The 21,625-nt window shown below is 45.5% G+C and overlaps 1 protein-coding gene across 1 annotated transcript; it reads left to right on the top strand.

The window, feature by feature from the left end:
• Positions 1–2,521: 2,521 nt before the first annotated feature.
• Positions 2,522–21,625, top strand: LOC308671318 (outer mitochondrial transmembrane helix translocase-like; the record flags this gene model as incomplete). Its single annotated transcript, XM_081333424.1, has 10 exons — positions 2,522–2,615; positions 4,552–4,757; positions 6,994–7,092; positions 7,969–8,089; positions 9,862–10,062; positions 11,456–11,562; positions 13,307–13,396; positions 13,915–13,965; positions 14,794–14,969; positions 21,505–21,625. 10 exons carry the CDS (start codon positions 2,522–2,524, stop codon positions 21,623–21,625), a joined length of 1,266 nt encoding a protein of 421 aa, XP_081189550.1.

The following is a 21,625-nucleotide window of genomic DNA, read 5'->3' as shown; positions in this document are numbered from 1 at the left end:
TAGTTGGGTAATGAAACATCTGTAAGAAATACAAGGACCCTACAGATTTGTTCACATTTGTTTTGTTTTAATAATCCACTTTCAGAATTTAGGGTAGGCATCACTCAAATTCTGTTTCAATCAGTGAGCAGAAATTGAAGCAACCTCACCACATGGTCCAACATGAGCAGGACATCTGTTTTTGATTAAATGGAAATATCTAGGGATTTAAAATAAAACAGTAAATATTGCGGGTGGACAATCAGATTTGCAAATTTACAATTTTGTCTCTAGAATTTGCATCAGCTTCTGTTCATTGCCAATTTGAACAGGGATCCCTAACATATACATGCAATTGTGGCTTGTTTGATTTTGGCTCAGCGTGTAAGCTTAGGCAATTGTAAATTAAAGAATAAAATGTGGATAAATAAGCCATGACTTAATACAATCAATGAACCCAGATTTAATATTTCTACAGAATATTTCATGTATTGTGGTGGGTGAGTGTATTATGAGCTAAATGACCAGATTGTATGGAATTTGTTAAAATAATGATTTGTCAAAGCTACAAGAAATGAAGGCAGGCCTCTCTTTCGGTCAAAAAAGTCAAGATGGTAGCTATGACCATGCAATTGAAGCCCCATCCTTCTTTACCTTTCTTGTGTATAATTAAAGAGGCAGTGCTTCAATTTCATTTCACATACCTATGAATGTGTGTTATACCTAATAGTCACACCTTTCAATTATTTATTTTTCCTGACATTTACATTTCATTTTTGTACTCTTTCCAATTCAATAGAATGTTTGAAATAAGTTATATATACAGTGTGGAGGCACTGTCTGTTCAGAGGGACTAAAAATGGAAGAGTGCAGAAAAGGGCCATTTTTTTATCCCTGACAGCCAATACTCTTTGCTGAAGGGATCTGCAGCATGCCCAATCTGCTAGACCAAATTGGATATGTAGAGACTTGGAAAAATGCAGTCTCTCAATGAATCTAGTCCCAAGATATATAAGGCTTTAAAGGTAACAACCAGCACCATTTGCTTTTTTAAGTTAAAAGCCTTGGGATGAAGGGTGTGGCTCCATTATCACACGCAACTCTAATACCAGCTTGGTTGCCTGTGAGTGTAATGAGTGAGTGTCTGAATGCACATTGGACAGGGAGTTTGTTTGCATGATGGCAGCTACTTTTGAAAAATGCAGACAGAAACTCCAACTTCACTACATCACATTAGAATTTTAAAACAAATGACAAAGCAGTCATATCCAAAAACTTATTCTAGAGTAATTTAATTTCTTAGGCCAGGGTGATTATGAATCTGGATTACTCAACTGGAAATTATATGACTGTGAAAGCAGAAATGCTGACAGTAAACCCTTTAAAACGAAAAACAAAAAAGTGTCAACTAATGTGCAAAGCCAGATTTCAAAAACTCAGGCAACCATTAAGTAGCAACAAAGAAATTTAAAAAAAAATACTCTCATGTTTCTGCCATTTAGTCATCTTGATTCTTGAAACTCAAGTCTGATAACCCTAAAAAAAAGAAGGTAAGGAACTGTTAAGCCTAAAGAAATATACTTTTATCTCAAAGCATTCTCCCTACATGGTAGATACTGGGGTTTTCCCTCACAGGATCTCAAATTAATCTGCAAGATATTGTCAACTGAATTAAATAATGTGTTTACTTAAATTCTGTCTGGTTCAGTGGCACATAAATGTAAATGTAAATGGTAAATGTTCCCCCGCACATGCGTGCTAGTCGTTTCCGACTCTAGGGGCCGGTGCTCATCTCCGTTTCAAAGCCGAAGAGCCAGCACTTGTCCGAGGACGTCTCCGTGGTCATGTGGCCGGCATGACTAGACGCCAAAGGCGCACAGAACGCTGTTACCTTCCCACTGTAGTGGTCCCTATTTTTCTACTTGCATTTTTTACGTGCTTTCAAACTGCTAGGTTGGCAGAAGCTGGGACGAGTAACAGGCGCTCACTCTGTTACGCGGCACTCAGGATTCAACCCGCCAAACTGCCGACCTTCTGATCGACAAGCTCAGCGTCCTAACCCACTGAGCCACTGCGTCCCCAGTGGCACATATTCTCAGATAAATAAGATTTCAACCTTCAAGACTATCTGTACAATACAGATAGGATTCTCTTGTGATACCTGGCGGTAAAAGCCCACTGAACTTGACAAAAGTTGCTTCAGCGTGAAATGTTCCTCAACTAAGATATCTTTAGCCAAGAAGTTGGGAGTAAATCCTACTGGATTCTGTTCTTCCTTCTGAATTAACATGAATAGACATGCCTTGTTAGGAATTTCCCAAACACCTACGTACACACTAGCCTAGGCATTTTCCGAGTACTCGGATAAGCAGTCCACAGAGGGAAATTTAAACCCGTGCGCTGAATTTCGATTTGAACAATGATGTTTTGTTTCTTAAAACTGGGGTGCTTGTTCAAACCCCAAAGCAAAGCTCGGCTCTAGCCTTACCTGGCTTGTTCCATTCATAGGCAGGCAGCCGTTTGATTTCAAGCCCCCAAAAACATGCGCAGAAGTCAGGAGCACGGCTCCTTTCCACGGCTCTTGTTTCTACGCGAGGAGTTTAGCCGGCTGGAGAGGCGGCGAGAGCGACGGATGGGTGAGTCTCAAAAGCATTTTTCTTTTTTTTTTATTTGGCCGCGGCGCGCTGCGGCCTCCTCCCAGCCCTTTTCAGCACCATGGTCAGCAACCGAAGCCCGGCCGTGCTCCCGCCGATTCCGCATGCGCAATCTTGTAGCGAACAGATTAAGGCCAATAATCTAGGGGTCCAAAGCAGCGGGTCCCCGGGATTATTGACCTTAATCGGTCCCTCCCAATTCGCCACAAGATTGCACCCGCCCCCCCAACCCCCCCCCCGAAATCTCCATTAAAACAGGATGCCTTGTCTTCGAATCCCCCTTTCCTTTCCTCCGAGGATGTCCCTTTTTGGAGGTCACGGGGTAGTTTACTGTAATGCTGCTTATGTGGATTCCAGACTATGCTAAACCACTCTGTGTTTTTTATTGATTTATTTTTTTTACATAAGCCACAAGCAGCTTCTCTGTTTATTGCAACAAGAGTACGACCTGATTTGAAAGCTTCTGTATTCGGTTCACACAACACATTAAAGCCAACGCCGAATAAGTCACAACATGGCTCAGGGATAGTACGGTTTCCTGGTGCAGACATTGGAGGTTTATTTATTTGTATTCTGCCTTTATTATTTTTACAAATAACTCAAGGTGGCGAGCATATCTAACATGCCTTCCTCCCCCTATTTTCCCCACAGCAACAACCCTATGAGGTGGGTTGGGCTGAGAAAGAGTGTGACTGACCCAAGGTCAACTAGCTGCTTCAGCTACCATTTGATAAAATAAATTCAAAGATGGATAGCGAAATGGAGGCATTCAATTATTATTCTGAATGTTACAAAGTCAGAGAACAGAGAGCATTCATACCCTCATTTAAGACAGGGCTTGTCAACTGTCCAACCTTGGCTGGCTTACCGGTAGGTCTGAAGTGCAATTATAAAAATAATCCATGTATATATCTTCCACATATTCAAAAATGTTCCCAATGTCATATTAATCTTATTTATTTAAATCAGCACTTCTATTTGTTGAGCCAAAAGCCCATGTTTGATGTTGATGTAGATCATATTCCCCAGCCCCATTTTCTCTGTTTTAATTGCAGTTCTCCTGACCCTCTGCCAGGAGAGCTATTTTAGAATTTATATTTATATTATTTTAGAATAATACAAACCAACGTCTCCACCTAGCATCATGCTGGGAAAGCATAATGTATGGGGACCCATAGATTGGATATGCTATAACTAACAATTATAATTTGCTTTGGTTACTTTAACATTGTGTTTCATTAGGATTTGTATTTGTTTACTCATTTCATCTGTAGACTGCTGAGAGTCCTTAGGAAATCAGCAGACTATAAAATGATGATTGATGGTGATGGTGATGATGTGATGGCATAATCTTTACATAACCACAATTAGAAATCTAAACTGGTTCTAAATCTAAATCTAAACATATTAGGCTGGAATATGGTTGGCTACTTTATGGCTTAGTATGTCTTACAAATCAAACCAACATAGTTACTTTGTAGTATTGTGATAACCTAAACAGTTGGGACTACCTTACATAGAGCAAACTATATCTAGCTCAATTTTAGTGACTGACTACGACCCTCCAAGATTTTAGACAGGAAATCCAAATCTTATTTGGACGTTCTAAGAGTGTAAACTGGGATTTTATTTCCAGATAACATATACACTCTATTGGTGAGCTATTATTCTTTCTCCTGATGTTATAGCATGAGACTAAGTGAATTATTGGCAAAGATATAATTGAAGAATCTATATTACATGATCCAAAGTACTTTATATACAGACCTGCACTAATTTTATATTTGACAGATTTTTACCGGTATTTCATATATTTTATAATTCAACAGCAGTACTAAATGCTGGTGCAATGGCTTCAGGAATTTATCTTTACATTCTAATCTCTCCTGTCCCCATACAATTTCACATTTTAATTTAGGTTCCAGTTTGGGAACTAGAAACACTTTGGAGATATTGCTGGGGGAACTGTCCAAGGACTTCTTGACTCGTCCTCTAACACGTAATGAAGTATGTGTTGTTCTTCTCCGTGTGGCTGTTTTTGGAGCTACCACCTACTTCAGTATAAAGTGGGTCTCAGATGCCTTAGACCCTGCCCAGAAGCAAAGAATCCAGTTGAAGAAAAGAGTAGGTACTACAAGTATGTTTGTGGCTGGGTTCCCATAGTTAAAATTAAGCCACTGTTTAATAATGTTTTTGACATATTTTTGACAAGTGGTCCTTCTTAGCTCTTTCTCATTTGCTGTGTCCTCAGTTGCCTTTCTTTTTTTTTTTAAAAAAAAAAGTAGAAATAAAAACATTGTGATGGGTGCCAGAAGCATAAAACAACCTACTGAAGACCAGGGAATTGGATTGGCTCAACTATTATAGTCTACATTGAGTCACAGGTAGTGACAGCTGAGATGAAGCTCAGTTGAAAAGTTGGGAGCTTGGTATGTATGGGAAGAGAGAAGGGTGGGACATGTTTAGCTTTGTCAGAGCCAGAAGAGTAGAGATGCTGTGAGATATTGCATAACAAAACTGCATACGGAATTGCCAATAATTTCAAGACCTAGCAAAGGACTCAGCTTCAGAAATTAATGGATAGCCTGCTAGGAGATAATGTTTGTTTCAACCCTTATTGCACAAGAGAAAACGGTTTAAAACAGGGGTCTTCAAACTTGGCCCTTTTATGGCCATAAAAGGGCCAAATTTGAAGACCCCCTGGTTTAGAACATCTCTAATAATGGGCATTCCTCATTTGTGTTATTCTAGATGTGGTGATAAAAAACAATTGAACATTTGCCTGCAGGAAATAATTGTCACAGTCTTCCTGTCATGCATTTAAGCTTTCTACAATAGCCTTCTCCAGATGGATATATTTAGAAGCATTGAGCTGACAGTTCCACAAATTTCCAAGCAATTTGGCTAGACTGTTGGGTCGGGCTGGGGAAAACTCATCTACACATAATATACTGTATATGATACAAACTAAAAACAAGTTGGACTTGCTCTCTCTCTCTCTCTCTCTCTCTCTCTCTCTCTCTCTCTCTCTCTCTCTCTCTCCATATACATATGCATATTTAAAGAAATTTTTAACAAGACCACAAAATCATGTAACTCTGAGGACTCAAATTTTCCACCTCCATTTTTAAGTGCTTGCTTCAATAGGGAGGGTGCTTCCTAAGTTTCTTTTTCTGACTGTTAAGGGACTGTGGGCCTCACCTCTATTTTCTGATTGGTTTCTTGACTCTTCCCCTCTTTCCCCAAAGTCATTCATAGATTCCATTCCATGGGTATGCTTTCCTGTTGCAGACCTTACATTGCATCTTGTAAATTGTATTCTTAAAGGTAAAGGTTCCCCCGCACATGCGTGCTAGTCGTTTCCGACTCTAGGGGCCGGTGCTCATCTCCGTTTCAAAGCCGAAGAGCCAGCACTTGTCTGAGGACGTCTCCGTGGTCATGTGGCCGGCATGACTAGTCGCCAAAGGCGCATGGAACGCTGTTACCTTCCCACCGTAGTAGTCCCTATTTTTCTACTTGCATTTTTACGTGCTTTCGAACTGCTAGGTTGGCAGAAGCTGGGACGAGTAACAGGCGCTCACTCTGCTATGCGGCACTCGGGATTTGACCCAACAAACTGCCGATCTTCTGATCGACAAGCTCAGCATCCTAACCCACTGAGCCACCGCGTGAAAACCACCCAAAAAAAAGAAATCATCAAGAATACAGCAGGTCAATCCAGATACACGTGTATTTTCCACTAGATAGAGAACCAAAGCAAATGTTGAACATACAATTCTTCATTCTTTCATTACAGTTTTTTTAATATGTTCATGTCCACGCACTTACGAGACATCAATGAAATATGATAGCTCACTTATAATAAAATTAGGTCAAAGTTTATGAAACACGATAAAGTGGCTGAAAATGGAAAACGCAATATAAAAAGTAATGCAAGAGTTTAGAAGAAAAAAAATATTTAAGGAAATGTCAGGTTAAATTCAAGTTTCTATACTAGTTAATAGATAAGAAAAAAGAAAAAAAATTACAAAGAGGCTTTTGATCTTTTTAACAGTGATTATAAGTACTCTGAGTGGTCCTTCCTTAAAAAAAATTGTGCTGGGTTCTCATTTTCTGTTTGATGCTGTTGAAAAAGCTTCTCAGTGACCATCTAGAATTCAATAGACCGGTTTTAATTACATTTCTTTTGGGCTCATTATTATAAAGACCCACAATCATTTTCTGAAGCCGTACTGGGCACCTGTGCTGAATATAGTTAAGTACAAGTCAGGAACTATAGCTCATTAAAATGAAAGTGCCATGTTAAGCTAAATTATACACCTGAATTTACTCCCCCCCCCCTTTTAATCTCTTTGGACAGGCAGAAGACCTGATGAAGCAGATTGGAATAGAAAAGATGAAGCTGTCAGAGCATGAGATGAACATTGTTGCTCATTTGGTGGTTCCCAGGGACATAAAGGTAAGCGGGGGGCAGGGGGGTGAAGGGGGGCTGTTGCTTCCCTTGTCCCTGCATCAACTGTGACTTGTGATTCTATCTGCAGTTAGCTGGGCAACTGGAAAGAGCAATTTAGCCCTTGATTGGCAGCTGAGCAAACTCAAAGGGATGCTGGCAATAGCATGAAAAGTCTACTTAAAGGAGAGACAAAGGGAAGCTCTATCCACGCTGGATTTTGATTGGCTTGCCATCAATGTGGTCTAGGACTGGATCTCAGATCAGAGGCCCAGAGTCCAGAGAACCAAATGGTGACCTGAAGAGAGTTGGTGGTCCTGACAGTAGCCCATTGACCTGATATCCATGTCTAAAGTGATGTGGGAAAGGCAGAATTTCCATGATGCTCATCCATCTCTCTCTCTCTTCAAGAGGTGTCCACAGAATGTGGAGGAAATTTCACTTTTTGAACCTATCCTATGGACACCTCTGTTTTCATCTTATCTTTTAAAAGAGGGTGGGAGTGACAATCTGATCTATTATTCAGAGAGTGTATTAATACTATATTTATCAAACTGAAAATGATTTGAAGAATAATTCACAATCAACAATAAAATTACCTCTGCTTACTCCAAACCAGACTTTCCCATTGAGGTAGCCTTCAACATGGATTTAAATATTCACGGAGAGAAAAAGTCAGAGGGAGGGAAGGAAGGAAGGAAGGAAGGAAGGAAGGAAGGAAGGAAGGAAGGAAGGAAGGAAGGAAGGAAGGAAGGAAGGAAGAACGGCAAGTACATTTGAAGTCCAAAAGTTGGACTTGGCCAAGTTTGGAATCCAGCTGCTCTTACTAAACAGTTCAGAACCTCTTTTTCATTTCAGCCCTCCACAAACTTGTCCAATTTGCAGGTCACGTGGAACGATGTCGCAGGCCTAGATGAGCTGGTCAGTGAACTTAGAGACACCGTAATCCTACCATTACAACAGACACACTTGTTTGAGCACTCCAAGCTCTGCCAGCCTCCAAAAGGTATCCTTGGCAAGTCTTCGTTTTAGAGGCCTGAAAGGTCCAGAGGCAGACTGGTCATTTCAGGCCCTGGCCTCCAGCTTCTGTTTATCCCATGTCAATGTAATTTTTATTTTGTTCTCTATTGATGTCAACAGACAAATAAACAGAAGCATTTAGGAAGGGCCCCACATACAGGCTGGCCTTGACTTATGACCAAACTGAGTCCAAAACTTCAGTTGCTAAGCAAGGCAGTTATTTAGTCGTGCCTCATTTTATGATCCTTTGCCATAGTTGTTAAGTGAATTACATGGCCGTTAAGCGAACCCGGCTTCCTCCATTGTTGTTTGTTTGTCACAAGCTACCTAGGAAGGCTGCAAATAACAGTCCAATCCAACCCCAGGACGCTCTAACCATCATAAATACTTGCTGATTGACAAGCACCCGAAGTTCGATCATGTGACTGTGAGGTGCAATAGTCATAAGTAGGAGAACCGGTCATAAGTCACTGTTTGCTGTGCTGTTGTAACTTTGAACGTTGATTAAACGAATGGCTGTAAGTGGACGACTAGGGCTACTGTAATACTTAGGTATTTCATTTTGTACATTGACTGACTTGGTCCTGAGGTATTAAATGTAAAGTGTTGATCCATCTGATTATTTCAAGTACTGAGTGGCAGAACAGAATAACAGTTGGAAGGGATCTTAGAGGTCTTCTAGTCCAACCCCCTGCTCGAGCAGAAGACCCTCTACCATTTCGGAACAAATACCTGACCAATTTCATCTTGAAAATCTCCAGTGATGGAGCACCCACGCCACTGATTTAATTTCTCTGTCAGAAAATTTCTCCTTAGTTGTAGTTTGAATTGATAACCTTCCATTGATAAACTCCTTCATAAGCTTCCATCCATTACTTCTTGTCCTGCCCTCAGGTGCTTTGGAGAACAGGTTGACCCCCTCTTCTCTGTGACAGTCCCTCAACTATTGAAAGGTTGCTATCAAGTCACCCCCTAATATTTCTTTTCATTTGACCATTTCAAATGGACCTGCATCCAGATATCGAGCTTGGGACAATTGTTCCTCTGGACCAGGAAAATCTGAAGGCGGGGTCACACTCTTTTCCTGAATCGGAACAAGGGTTCTGTCAGAGCATGCACAGTCTTATTGCACTGAGGTAACCCAGGAGTAAATGCAGTACCCAGTGGTTTGTAATTAAATGGTGGTTTATATTATATTTATATTTATAAAATTTTTATACCGCCCTTCTCCCGAAGGACTCAGGGCGGTGTACAGGGCAATAAATATTGAAATATACATACAAAAGTTAAAAAAGAAATAATTATGCCCAATATAAAACGATGATTAAAACAATGTTAAAACCAAATCCAAACCCCAACCCCATCAGACCAGGCCGGATTGTTCAAATAAATAAGTTTTTAGATCGTGTCGGAAGGGGCGAAGGTCGGGGGTCGTCCGGATATATTACATTATATCTACAAATATACACTAGAAATAAAATACATACATGTGGTGAAATAGCAAAGTCCAATACACTGCAATTACAGCAGTCAAATGGACGAGAGAGAAAGACTCCAGCAAAAAAAGTTCCCGTTTATACTCAGACTCTTAAAGGGATACACACATCTGCTGAGTCATTCCTATTATTGCATCATCCACATTACATCCTTACACAAGCTGTTTAGCCTTTAAATCAGAATCCCGACAGGCCCCCACACTTCATTAGGAGCTGGGTGATAGGAAAACCATATGGGCTTATGACTTTCCCTTTTATTTAGGTGTCTTACTGTATGGACCTCCAGGGTGTGGCAAGACTCTTCTTGCCAAAGCAATGGCCCAGGCATCCAGCTGCAGGTTCATCAACCTTCAAGCATCCACCCTGATGGACAAATGGTATGGAGAGTCACAGAAACTCACAGCTGCTGTTTTTTCTCTGGCAATCAAAATCCAACCCTGCATCATTTTCATTGATGAAATAGGTACGCTCTCAGCCTGTGGTTCTTGTACCACATGCTGTAATTGAATGTTCTTTCGTCATTATTGGCTTTGATTTTTTAAAAAACGTACCCTTTGGAATATTGCATCGAACCCCTGGTTTTCTGTGTAGGTCTTTCTTCCTGTCCTTCCATTAAGTAGGCTTTTATTCACATAGTGTGGTGGGATGGAGGGTTTGTTGTCACTGTGTGTTGGGGGGAGAGAGCACAGAGGGAGGCTCAGCTAATCTCAATGTACACATGTTGTACTTTGACAATAAAGGTTTATTTATTTATTTTATTTTATTAAAACAGAAAACTATTCCAATGGCAAAAAGGAGTGATATGGGGCATTGATGGGTAGGGAATCAGACTTTTAATAAATGCTTGGACAAATCACTCATATTTTAGCAATACTTACTTGCCTTTTATTTGAAAAGAAAACTGAGATGTTTAGGAATAGCCACCTTATTGCTTGTGCCATTTTGTAATATATCCATGATATTCTATTAACATTCTATTCTTCTCTTCTTCCTGAAAGATCCCAAGGGGGGGGGGAGGGTAGGGTGAATTTTTAAATCCTAGGTTTTGAAAAACAAACCTGTGGATTTGTCTTCTGTCATCCTTAGTGTCAGTACCCTTTTTAATTTTTGTATCTTTGCATTTTAGTATATATTGCCCTGTTCACCGCCCTGAGTCCTTCAGGAGAAGGGCGGTATACAAATAAAATAATAATAATAATAATAATAATAATAATAATAATAATAATAATAATAATAATAATAATAATAATAATAATAATAATAATAATAATAATAATATAATAAACCTTTATTGTCAAAGTACAACATGTGTACATTGAGATTAGCTGAGCCTCCCCCCCCCCCTGTGCTCTCTCCCCCCAACACACAGTGACAAAAACCCTCCATCCCACCACACTATGTGAACCAACAACACCACACACTGGCCTCCCAAGTCAATTCTGCATAAGATTATGTCCCATTTAAAAGCCTAACAGCCTAACAGCCCACCGATAAAAGCTATTTTTCAGCCTGTTGGTACGGCTGGCTATACTCCTATATCTCCTACTGGATGGTAGGAGAGTAAAGAGATACCGCCCAGGGTGTGAGTCATCCCTGAGAATCTTCCTTACTCTTTCAAGCCAACGAGCCCTGGCGAGGTCATCCAGTGGTGTCAGGGAACAGCCCACAAGATCATACTGTAAGAAACAATGGTTCACTCTTTGGAAAAACCTCATTTCCACTGAATTTTGCTACTGATTTAGAATGGGGTGAAAGAGAAAGCAAAAGTTGCTGAACAAAACAGGCTAAAATCTGGAGAAAAGCAGACATTCCACTTGGCTAAACTATTCTTTTAATGTCCTACCCATTTCTGGCAGATGCCTTCTTGAGGAAGCGCTCCAGAACTGATCATGAAGCCACAGCTATGATGAAAGCAGAATTCATGAGTCTTTGGGACGGGCTGCAGACGGCGTCTGACTGCCAGGTAAAGCTTGGCCCTTAGATCCGTTAATACAAATTGAGTCCAAGCCAGTGTTAAAAATATGGACCATTCATTCTTCCACCAGAGCAATAGTTCCGTGTATTTCCCTGATTTGCACATTGTGTTCAACCAGCATGCTGAAAAAAGAAAACGTTAAAACATCACAAATAAAACTACACGGTCACTTGAAGGTTAACATTAGAAAACACATGACGATGGTAGCAGTGGTCTGGTGCGTGCAACACACTAAGCCAAAATGAGCTCAATTTGGTTTAAACTTAGTCTTTATGTAGCCCCAGCCCTTGTGATGGTTAAGGCAGGATTTATGGCGAACATGAGATCTAAACTGGTTGTGGGCAGCCATTAAAGGGCAGATGTCACTTTCAGCTCTTTGGAAGAAGCAAAGGACACCATGGTAGAGCAGATCGGAATTGACCTTACCAACAAACAGATCAGGAACTCTCTTCTGGAAATTTACTGGGCAGGTGTGGGCTAGACTTGTATTCAATCTATGTAGAGCTTACACAGGTTTCCTTCACTCAGGATTGTGAGAAATCATCATACTGTCCTTTAGAGCAGAGGTCCCCAACCTTTTGGGCACCAGGGACCGGTTCCATGGAGAGAGGTTTTTCCGCGGACCGGAGAGTGTGTGGTTTTGTGTGCTGCCTGCATCCCGTGGATGCGGCTTTGCTTGTTTGTGCAGACTGGTTGCAGGCATGCCGCGGCCTGGTACTGGTCCATGGACTGGGGGTTGGGGACCCCTGCTTTAGAGGAAAACAGAAGACAAGTTTAGCTTGCTTGTCCATGTAATAACCGTACCTAGAATCCAAAACTTACTCCAGTACATGAACTCATTCTAAGGGTCTTGCTCATGAAGTACTCATGAAGAATGGAGTACTTTTCCATTCCTTCTATTCAGAAAATTTGGCTGGCCATGGGGAAAACTGAATGCATGCCAAGGAAATCCTTACAATCTTCTTTCGGTCTTAAGCCTCAATTAAACATTTAAACATGATATATGCTGTATGAACCCTACACACAAATATAGTATGGAACAGAGCGGCCTAGAAATCTTAGAAATGAATCATATAGTCATTCATACTCTAAGTGATCGGCACAATGTAAATAACTGGATAGCCAATGGACTGTATTGCAAAAAATAAAATAAAAAAAGAATGGAAAATCAACCCTATAGGTTTAGCTTGCATTGTGGGATTGTAAAAGACATTTTGGTTATTTGATTATGGTTATTTTAATTCTGTTCGTTTTGTTGACAAAGGTTTAATTTTGCTGTGTTTTTGCAGGTTGTCATTAGCCACCCAGAGGGTAGTTGTATACCTTTTCTAATAAATAAATAAACAATGCATAAATTAAAGTTCTAGAGGATATGTACGTGTGGATGTTCTGTGAAAAAATGGCACTTTTTCTTGTGTCAATTTACCAGATTTAGATGGTTGACACAATCAGCAATTCTGGTGTTTATGTCTGAGTCTGTCTGTCTATCTTAGTTATTTATCATCTATCTATATTTGTCTGTCTAGCCATCCTGTCTGTCTGTCTGTCTATCCTGTCTGTCTCTATCATCCATGTATCCTGTCTGTCTGTCTGTCTGTCTGTCTGTCTATCTATCATCTATCTATCTATCTATCATCTATCTATCTATCTATCTATCTATCTATCTATCTATCTATCTATCTATCTATCTATCTATCTATCTATCTATCTATCTATCTATCATCTATTTCAGGTAATGGTGCTAGGAGCCACCAATAGGCCTCAAGATGTGGACCCAGCCATCCTGAGGAGAATGCCAACAACTTTTCATATTGCACTACCTGTGAGTAGACGTGACTTCTCTTCCCACAAACCCTTTCCCCCATCCATCCACACTGCTGGGTGGTAAGACCTCACATCCCATATGGACTTTGCAAGAGCCAGTCAGTCAACCCATTAGGTACTTCAGGGAGAAAGTACCTGAAATCAGAAAGTTTGTGGCAGGGAGGCCTAGATGGCCTCAAAAATAATTGCAGACACACAGAAAACAACATATAGAACATTTCATATTTTAAATGCCTCCCACACAGATAGGAAAAATAGAGAGGCAGCCAGGTTAGTACAGTGTTTAGGCACAAAGCCAGCTGGCTGACCTTGAGCCAGTCACTCTGTCTCAGCCCTAGGATGGAGGCATTGGCAAACCATTTCTGAAATAATTGCCAAGAAAACTGCAGGGACCTATCCAGGCAATTGCCAAAAGTCAAGACTGATTCAAAGGCACCAGATTTCGCTATCTCTTTTTTTCTGTGTGTGTGTCATCTTTGGTATCGTGTTTTCAACCCCCATTCTCTGCTCCGACAGACCCAAAGGCAAAGACAAGATATCCTGAAGCTAATTCTTGCTGGAGAAAATGTAAGTTTCCAGCTTTCTTAGCATGTTTTCAATTTAAATGTGATTAAAGGAAAGAGCTGTACAAAAGCTCTTCTGCAATGTCAACCTCCCTGTCGTCAGTGATAGGGTTCAAAGGCAGAACTGCAAGTTAAGTTTATTCATGTAAACCTTTTCCACAATAAAACCCACATTTTAAACGCAATGGATGCCCATAGGTACTCCTCAGGCTGTAATGTGGCTGCCCTGGGCTTAATTCTAAAAAAAATCATTCAAAGCTTTCAATTCTGATTTATGGCGAGACCCATTAGATGTTGTTTCCTATGTCCTACTGCTTGGGAGATAAGGTGGGTATCACGAAGAGATGGCTTCCTCATTTAGTTTTAACTCTGGACCTAGCCACAGCTTGCTTTGGTCCTGCATATAATACAGCTTCCACAGAACACAATAAACTGGTCTATTCCAACTGACAGAATAGAAGCAACCTGGAATTAAGGAGAAACTTCCTAACAGCTTGCCTTCAGAAGTTGTGGGTGCTCCATCACTGGAGGTTTTTAAGAAGAGACTAGACAGCCACTTGTCTGAAACGGTATGGGTTCTCCTGCCCCCCCCCTCGCTCAAGCAGGAGAACCTATACCGTCTCAGACAATTGACTGTCCAATCTCTCCAGTGATGGAGCGCCCACAATTTCTGGAGGCAAATCTGTTCCACTGCTTAACTGTCCTCACTGTCAGGAAATGCCCTCTCTTCAAGCAGAGCCACCTCTGAGCTGCCTGAAAGAAGGTGAGATGGCAGTAGGGGCAAAATTGTTGAAGAAACCCGAGTGTTTCATTTACTGGTGATTTTTCTCAGACGAGCAATGCCGTCAGCCTGAAAGAGCTGGCAGAGAAAACACGTGGTTACTCGGGCAGCGATCTGTGGGAATTGTGCCGGGATGCAGCCACGTATCGCGTGCGCGATTATGTCCGAAAACAACAAATGAGGCAGATTGTCCGCTTGCTGCACCGCAGAGGGAGTGAGGAGGAGACGTAAGTCATCTCTCTCTCTTTTTTTCCCCCCCTTCACCCCCGACTCTTCCTGGGTTTGGTTGCCAGAAGATGCTGCCTTCTGGCAACATTAGAACATTTTATAGAATACCGTACAGGTCGCCCTCGACTTACAACAGTTCATTTAGTGACCGCTCAAAGTTACAACAGCGCTGAAAAAAGTGACTTAGCATGGCCCTTCACACTTACGACCGTTGCAGCATCCCCACGGTCAGGTGATCAAAATTCCGTCGCTTGGCAACTGACTCATATTTATGATGGTTGCAGTGTCCCGGATCACCTTTTGCGACCTTCTGACAAGCAAAGTCAATGGGGAAGCCAGCTTCATAAGTGTCTTCCTCACTTAATAACTGCCAAATGTGGCAGGGAGAGCCATAAAATGGGGCGAAACTCACTTAAACAACTGTCTCACTTAGCAACAGAAACTTTGGACTCAAATGTGGTCATAAGCCAAGAACTACCTGTATTAGAATATTTTATCTGAGCATTTTTAGACTCTTAATGAGACTCAGAATCCATGTCTCATTTTGCTTCCTTTAAGAGCTGTTGACTCCTTACTCTTCAGTGTTCAAAGGTCTTGAAGATAAAGGTAAAGGTTCCCCCACACATGCGTGCTAGTTGTTTCCAACTCTAGGGGCCGGTTGTTCTGAACCAGCCCTCTTCTCGCAACCCCTAATTAAGAGAAGAGTCTGGAAAGCGTCCAAGGCTAAAAGGCTTCTGCCAAGATTTAATTACGCAGTTAACAAAAACACAAGAGCTTGTCTTCTCAAGCGGAAAAGTTGCTTTCAGCAACCAGCCCCTCCCCAAACACTTCTTTTATAGAGAGCTCAGGGCGTGGTCTCCCTGTGCCTCCTCCCGAGGAGTCCCATAGTCTTTCTTTGTTTGTCCCTGCTCGTCTGCCTCCTACGTCGGGCGTCCTTGAACAGGGCCAGCTGTGGGTCATCATCCTCCGCACTCTCGGGCTCACACAGCTGAGAAGAGGTCCCCGGCTGAGGACTCTGCAAAGCCTCCAAATCATCATCAGCCGGTTCGTTTCCCTCCTCCCCCACATCTGAGTCCTCCGATACATCGGACCCGGCTGTCGGACCCACAGGCTGGCCCTGAGTCACAACACTATCCCGCACCGCAGGGCCCTTCCCTCGGGTCTGCCGATCCGGATGCGGTCGGGATGGGAACTGTTCGTGAAAAGCAGTCACCAACGCAGGGGCATGAACGGCGGTCGCGTCTTCCCATGTGAAGTCCTCCGGCCCGTACCCTTTCCACTCGATCAGGTACTGGAAGCGACCTTTCAGCCAGCGGGAATCCCTGATGCTGGCGACCTCGTACTCGGGGGTGCTGCCTCCATCACGAGTTCCTGATGGGGGAGGTTCCGCTTGGCGAAGTGGACAGGCCGGTTGTTCGGGGACCAACAAGGACCGATGGAAGACGGGGTGCACGCGCAGGGAACGTGGCAGAGTTAAACGATAGGCGACCGGGTTGATGACGGCCTCGACTGGGAACGGTCCAAGGTAACGGTGGTCCAGCTTCCTCGCCGGCCGAGTGGATGGTAGGTTCCTGGTGGACAGCCAGACCCGATCCCCCACCGATAGTGGAGGCGTATCCCTTCTCGACCGATCGGCGAACCTCTTGTAGTCGGCCTTGGCCTTCTCCAGCTGCCGTCGCACCAACCGATGGATCGCCTGTAACTCCGCCATGAATTCGTTCGCTGCCGGCTCCGGTGAGTCCACGGGAGAAAGAGGGAAGAACCTGGGGTGATAACCCACGTTGGCCAAGAACGGTGTCATCTGCGTGGAGGTGTGTTGCGAGTTATTAAAGGCAAACTCGGCTATGGCCAAATAGTCCACCCAGTTGTCCTGCTGCAGGTTAATATAGCAGCGCAGATACTGCTCTAAGATGCCGATGACCTTCTCGGTACCCCCGTCGGTCTGAGGATGATGCGCGGACGAGAGGCAAACCTTAATGTCCAACGCCCGCATCAACTCCTGCCAGAAGCGGGCTGTAAACTGGGCCCCCCTATCGGAGACGACCCTGTCGGGAAGGCCGTGCAGCCGGAACACCTGTTGGATGAACATGCGACTAGTGGCGCGAGCTGACGGTAAGCCGCGACAGGGGATGAAGTGCGCCATCTTGGTCAACATGTCCACCACCACAAACACTGTCGTGAAGCCGGAGGATGGGGGTAGATCCGTCAGAAAGTCCATGGACACAGCCCCCCAGGGTCTCTTGGGCGTTGGCAAAGGCTGCAGTAAACCAGGCGGGGCCCCTGTCGCTGACTTGGCCTGCCTGCATGGGACGCAGGAGGTGACATAAGACTGGACATCGTGTCGGACTCGGGGCCACCAGAAAGTACGGGAGACCAGGTTCAGAGTCTTGAACAGGCCAAAATGCCCCGCAGCCGGGTTATCATGACATTGGCTGAGGACGAGTCCCCTGAGTGGCCCTCCTGGAACATAGAGCCGGTCACGATAATACAGGAGTCCATCCGTGACCGACCAAGGCGAATCTGGCCCCACCTCTTCCTTCCGCTGAGCCACCCACGCCTCCTGCTGCTGCGCCTCCCGGATCCGAGCCCGTATATCCACCGGCTCCCGTACCGCAGCAAAAGACTCGACGGGGATCACTGTCCTGGGCGGAAGCTTGTCTTCCACTCGGGTGTACTCGGGCTTCCTGGACAGAGCATCCGCTCTCTGGTTGTGCCCGCTTGGTATGTACCGCACCCGGAAGTCAAACCTCGCAAAGAAGAGGGACCACCGGATCTGGCGTTGGTTCAAATTCCGAGCGGTCTGCAGGCTTTCCAGATTCTTGTGGTCCGTCCGGACCTCGATTTGATGCCGCGCCCCCTCCAGATGATGCCTCCAAGCCTCGAACGCCGCCTTGATGGCCAGCAGCTCCTTCTCCCAGATGGTATAGTTGCGCTCCGAGGGATTCAATTTCCGAGAGTGATACGCGCAAGGGAAAAGGGTACCGTTGGGCGTCGCTGCCTGGAGTAACACGGCCCCAATGGCAATGTCGGAGGCGTCCGCCTCCACGACAAACGGCCGTTGCGGGTCAGGATGCTTCAAGATGGGCTCCTTCATGAAGGCGTCCTTCAAAGCTTGGAACGCCTGTTGTTCGGGGGCGTTCCACTGGAACCGAGTCTTCTTCTGCAGGAGCCGGGTGAGGGGGGCTGTCAAGGCAGCAAAGCCAGGGATGAATGTCCGATAGTAGTTGGCAAATCCAAGAAGTCGCTGAACATCCTTCACGCGACGCGGGGGTTGCCAACTCTGCAACGACTCAACTTTACTTGGATCCATGGCGATGCCCTCAGGAGAAATGCGGTGGCCCAAGAAATCAATGGTCACCTGGTAGAACTGGCACTTCTCCAACTTGGCAAACAGCCGATGTTTCCGGAGGCGCTGCAGGACCTGACGGAGATGCTGATGATGCGCTTCACGCGACGGGGAGTAAATCAGGATGTCGTCCAGGTAAATCACAACAAACTGGTCCAACAGATCCCGAAAGATGTCATTCATAAAATGCTGAAACACAGCGGGGGCGTTGGTCAGGCCAAACGGCATCACCGTGTACTCGAAATGTCCATAGCGAGTACCAAACGCTGTCTTCCACTCATCACCCGGCCGAACCCTGACGAGGTTGTAAGCTCCACGCAGGTCCAGTTTCGTGAAGATCTTAGCCTCCCGGAGTCGGTCCAAGAGCTCGGGGATGAGGGGCAGCGGGTAGCGGTTACGCACCGTGATAGCGTTGAGTTTCCGGTAGTCACAGCAAAGCCGTAACTCGCCCGACTTCTTTTTGACGAAGAGCACGGGCGCAGACACTGGCGAGGACGAGGGCCGGATGAATCCACGAGCCAAGTTCTTTGTCAGGAAGTCCCGCAATGCGGCCAACTCGGGCTCCGACATGGAGTACAAACGCCCCACTGGGAGAGGCGCATCAGGGACTAGGTCAATGGAGCAGTCGTAGGGCCTGTGCGGGGGTAATTGGTCCGCCTCTGACTCGCTGAACACGTCAGCAAAGTCGGACAGTACGGGAGGCAAGGAAACCCCTGAGGAACCCTCCACCTGGCCGGCACAGATATGGCGGGTGTGGTCCACGCACTGCAAACTTGGGAAGGTGACCAAGTTCTGAGACCAATAGATCTGTGGATCATGCGCCCGGAGCCACGCCAGTCCCAAGACCACGGGGAAGTGCAGATCCGAAGTGACGTAAAACTGAATGGCCTCCACATGGGTACTGATGGCCATACACACGGGTTGCGTGGCGGCCGTGATAGGCCCGGACAGGAGCACTCGACCATCGATGGTCTCCACAAGCATGGGCGGATCCACCGGACACTGGGGAACAGCCCATTTGGCCACAAAGGCCGAATCCATAAAGTTAGTGGTAGCCCCAGAGTCAATTAAGGCATGGACCGGAATCCCCTCTGGCTTGCCAGGAAGGATCAGTCGTGCCTCCAAAATCAAATGCCGTGGAGGTTCACAGGCACCGTCGGAACGGCGTCGCTCGGCGTGATCATTGTGGGTCGCCCGATCTTTCACACCGTCTAGATCGGGCTCGGACCGTTTCCCGATAGCAAAGCAGGGGACTTTCTCGGAGCTGGCTTGGTCACTGACGCCCGCTGACGCTTCTTTGGACAAGAAGCAGCCAAATGTCCAGGGTCCCCACAGTAAAAACACAACCCCTCCGATCGTCGTCTGTCCATTTCCGTCACCGATAGACGGGACCTGGCGGCACCCAGCTCCATTGGCTCCTCCCTCTGAACTGGGGGCTCACGCACAACAGGGGCGGCAGGGGTCTGTGGGGTGGCACGGCGACTCTTACGCTGCTGCAGCCAGGCATCGATCCGCAGACAAAGATGGATCAGCCCATTCAGATCTGAGGGAATGTCCACGCGGGCCAGCTCATCCAACATCTCCTCTGACAAGCCATCCTGAAAGGCATCCACGAGCGCAGCCTCATTCCAGGCGGAATCCTGGCTAAGCAGCCGGAAATCGCTGATATAGGCCTGTAGGGGGCGCTGACCCTGCCTCAAAGCTTTCAGACGTCGGGTGGCGGTCTGCGCCTTAATCGGGTCCTCGTACATGAGGCGCATATGGTCACAAAACCCCCCAAAGTTATCCAACAAAGGGCTAGGCTGTGCCAACAGAGGCGTGCCCCAACGAGCTGCATCTCCCGACAGAAGGCTCAACACGAATCCCACCTTATCTCGGTCAGTGGGGAAATCAGCTGCTCTCACGCTGATATAAAGCTGGCATTGTCCCAGGAAGGCAGGAAACAGTTCTGGTTTACCAGCAAATTTATCCGGCATAGCTAACTGACATTTCCTCCTGGGTGGGGGGGCAGCATGTACCTGAGCCTGCAGTTGTGCCACCTGAGTGGCCAGCAGGGTGAGTTGCTGGTTGAGCTGGGCATTCTCGGCAAGAAGCTGCTCCATCGTAGTATTAAGGGGTGGGTGGCTGAAAGCAAACTGTTCTGAACCAGCCCTCTTCTCGCAACCCCTAATTAAGAGAAGAGTCTGGAAAGCGTCCAAGGCTAAAAGGCTTCTGCCAAGATTTAATTACGCAGTTAACAAAAACACAAGAGCTTGTCTTCTCAAGCGGAAAAGTTGCTTTCAGCAACCAGCCCCTCCCCAAACACTTCTTTTATAGAGAGCTCAGGGCGTGGTCTCCCTGTGCCTCCTCCCGAGGAGTCCCATAGTCTTTCTTTGTTTGTCCCTGCTCGTCTGCCTCCTACGTCGGGCGTCCTTGAACAGGGCCAGCTGTGGGTCATCATCCTCCGCACTCTCGGGCTCACACAGCTGAGAAGAGGTCCCCGGCTGAGGACTCTGCAAAGCCTCCAAATCATCATCAGCCGGTTCGTTTCCCTCCTCCCCCACATCTGAGTCCTCCGATACATCGGACCCGGCTGTCGGACCCACAGGCTGGCCCTGAGTCACAACACCGGTGCTCATCTCCGTTTCAAAGCCGAAGAGCCAGCGCTTGTCCGAGGACGTCTCCGTGGTCATGTGGCCGGCATGACTAGACGCCAAAGGCGCACGGAACGCTGTTACCTTCCCACCGTACTGGTCCCTATTTTTCTATTTGCATTTTTACGCGCTTTTGAACTGCTAGGTTGGCAGAAGCTGGGATGAGTAACAGGCGCTCACTCTGCTACGCGGCACTCAGGATTCAACCTGCCAAACTGCCGACCTTCTGATTGACAAGCTCAGCATCCTAACCCACTGAGCCACCTGTCCTAAAGGCTAGACCTGAAGGAAATTCTTATACGGGATGATCTTAGAATGGTATTGGGTAACTGGCGTGGATGGAGGGGGGTGTTTGCATCTATCCACCTAACAGCTTACTCTTGGGCGAAGAATAAATCTTCCCCTCATGCAACTGCCTGGCGTATTTGTCATCCCAGTTTGGGGATGAACTTGGTAAGGAATGAGAATATTTCCACAGTTAGGAGCTAAAATTAGGGAAAAGAGCGAGGAGTTCTAGAAGGGAAAAAAAACTAACAGAAAGCCTTTCCTTCCCAGGGACTTGGAGGAAAATTCCTTCAGGCCACTTACTCAGCTTGACCTGCTGCTAGCCCTGGAGAAGATGAAGGAGTCCAGAGGAGCCACTTCAGCCACGCTGACAGAACCAGCTTTGGACTGA

This window comes from Vipera berus (assembly GCF_964194415.1).
Source record: "Vipera berus genome assembly, chromosome: 8".
Lineage (NCBI taxonomy): Eukaryota > Metazoa > Chordata > Lepidosauria > Squamata > Viperidae > Vipera > Vipera berus.
Note: the sequence above shows the minus strand (reverse complement) of the source record. Positions and strands in the feature narration are given on the sequence as shown.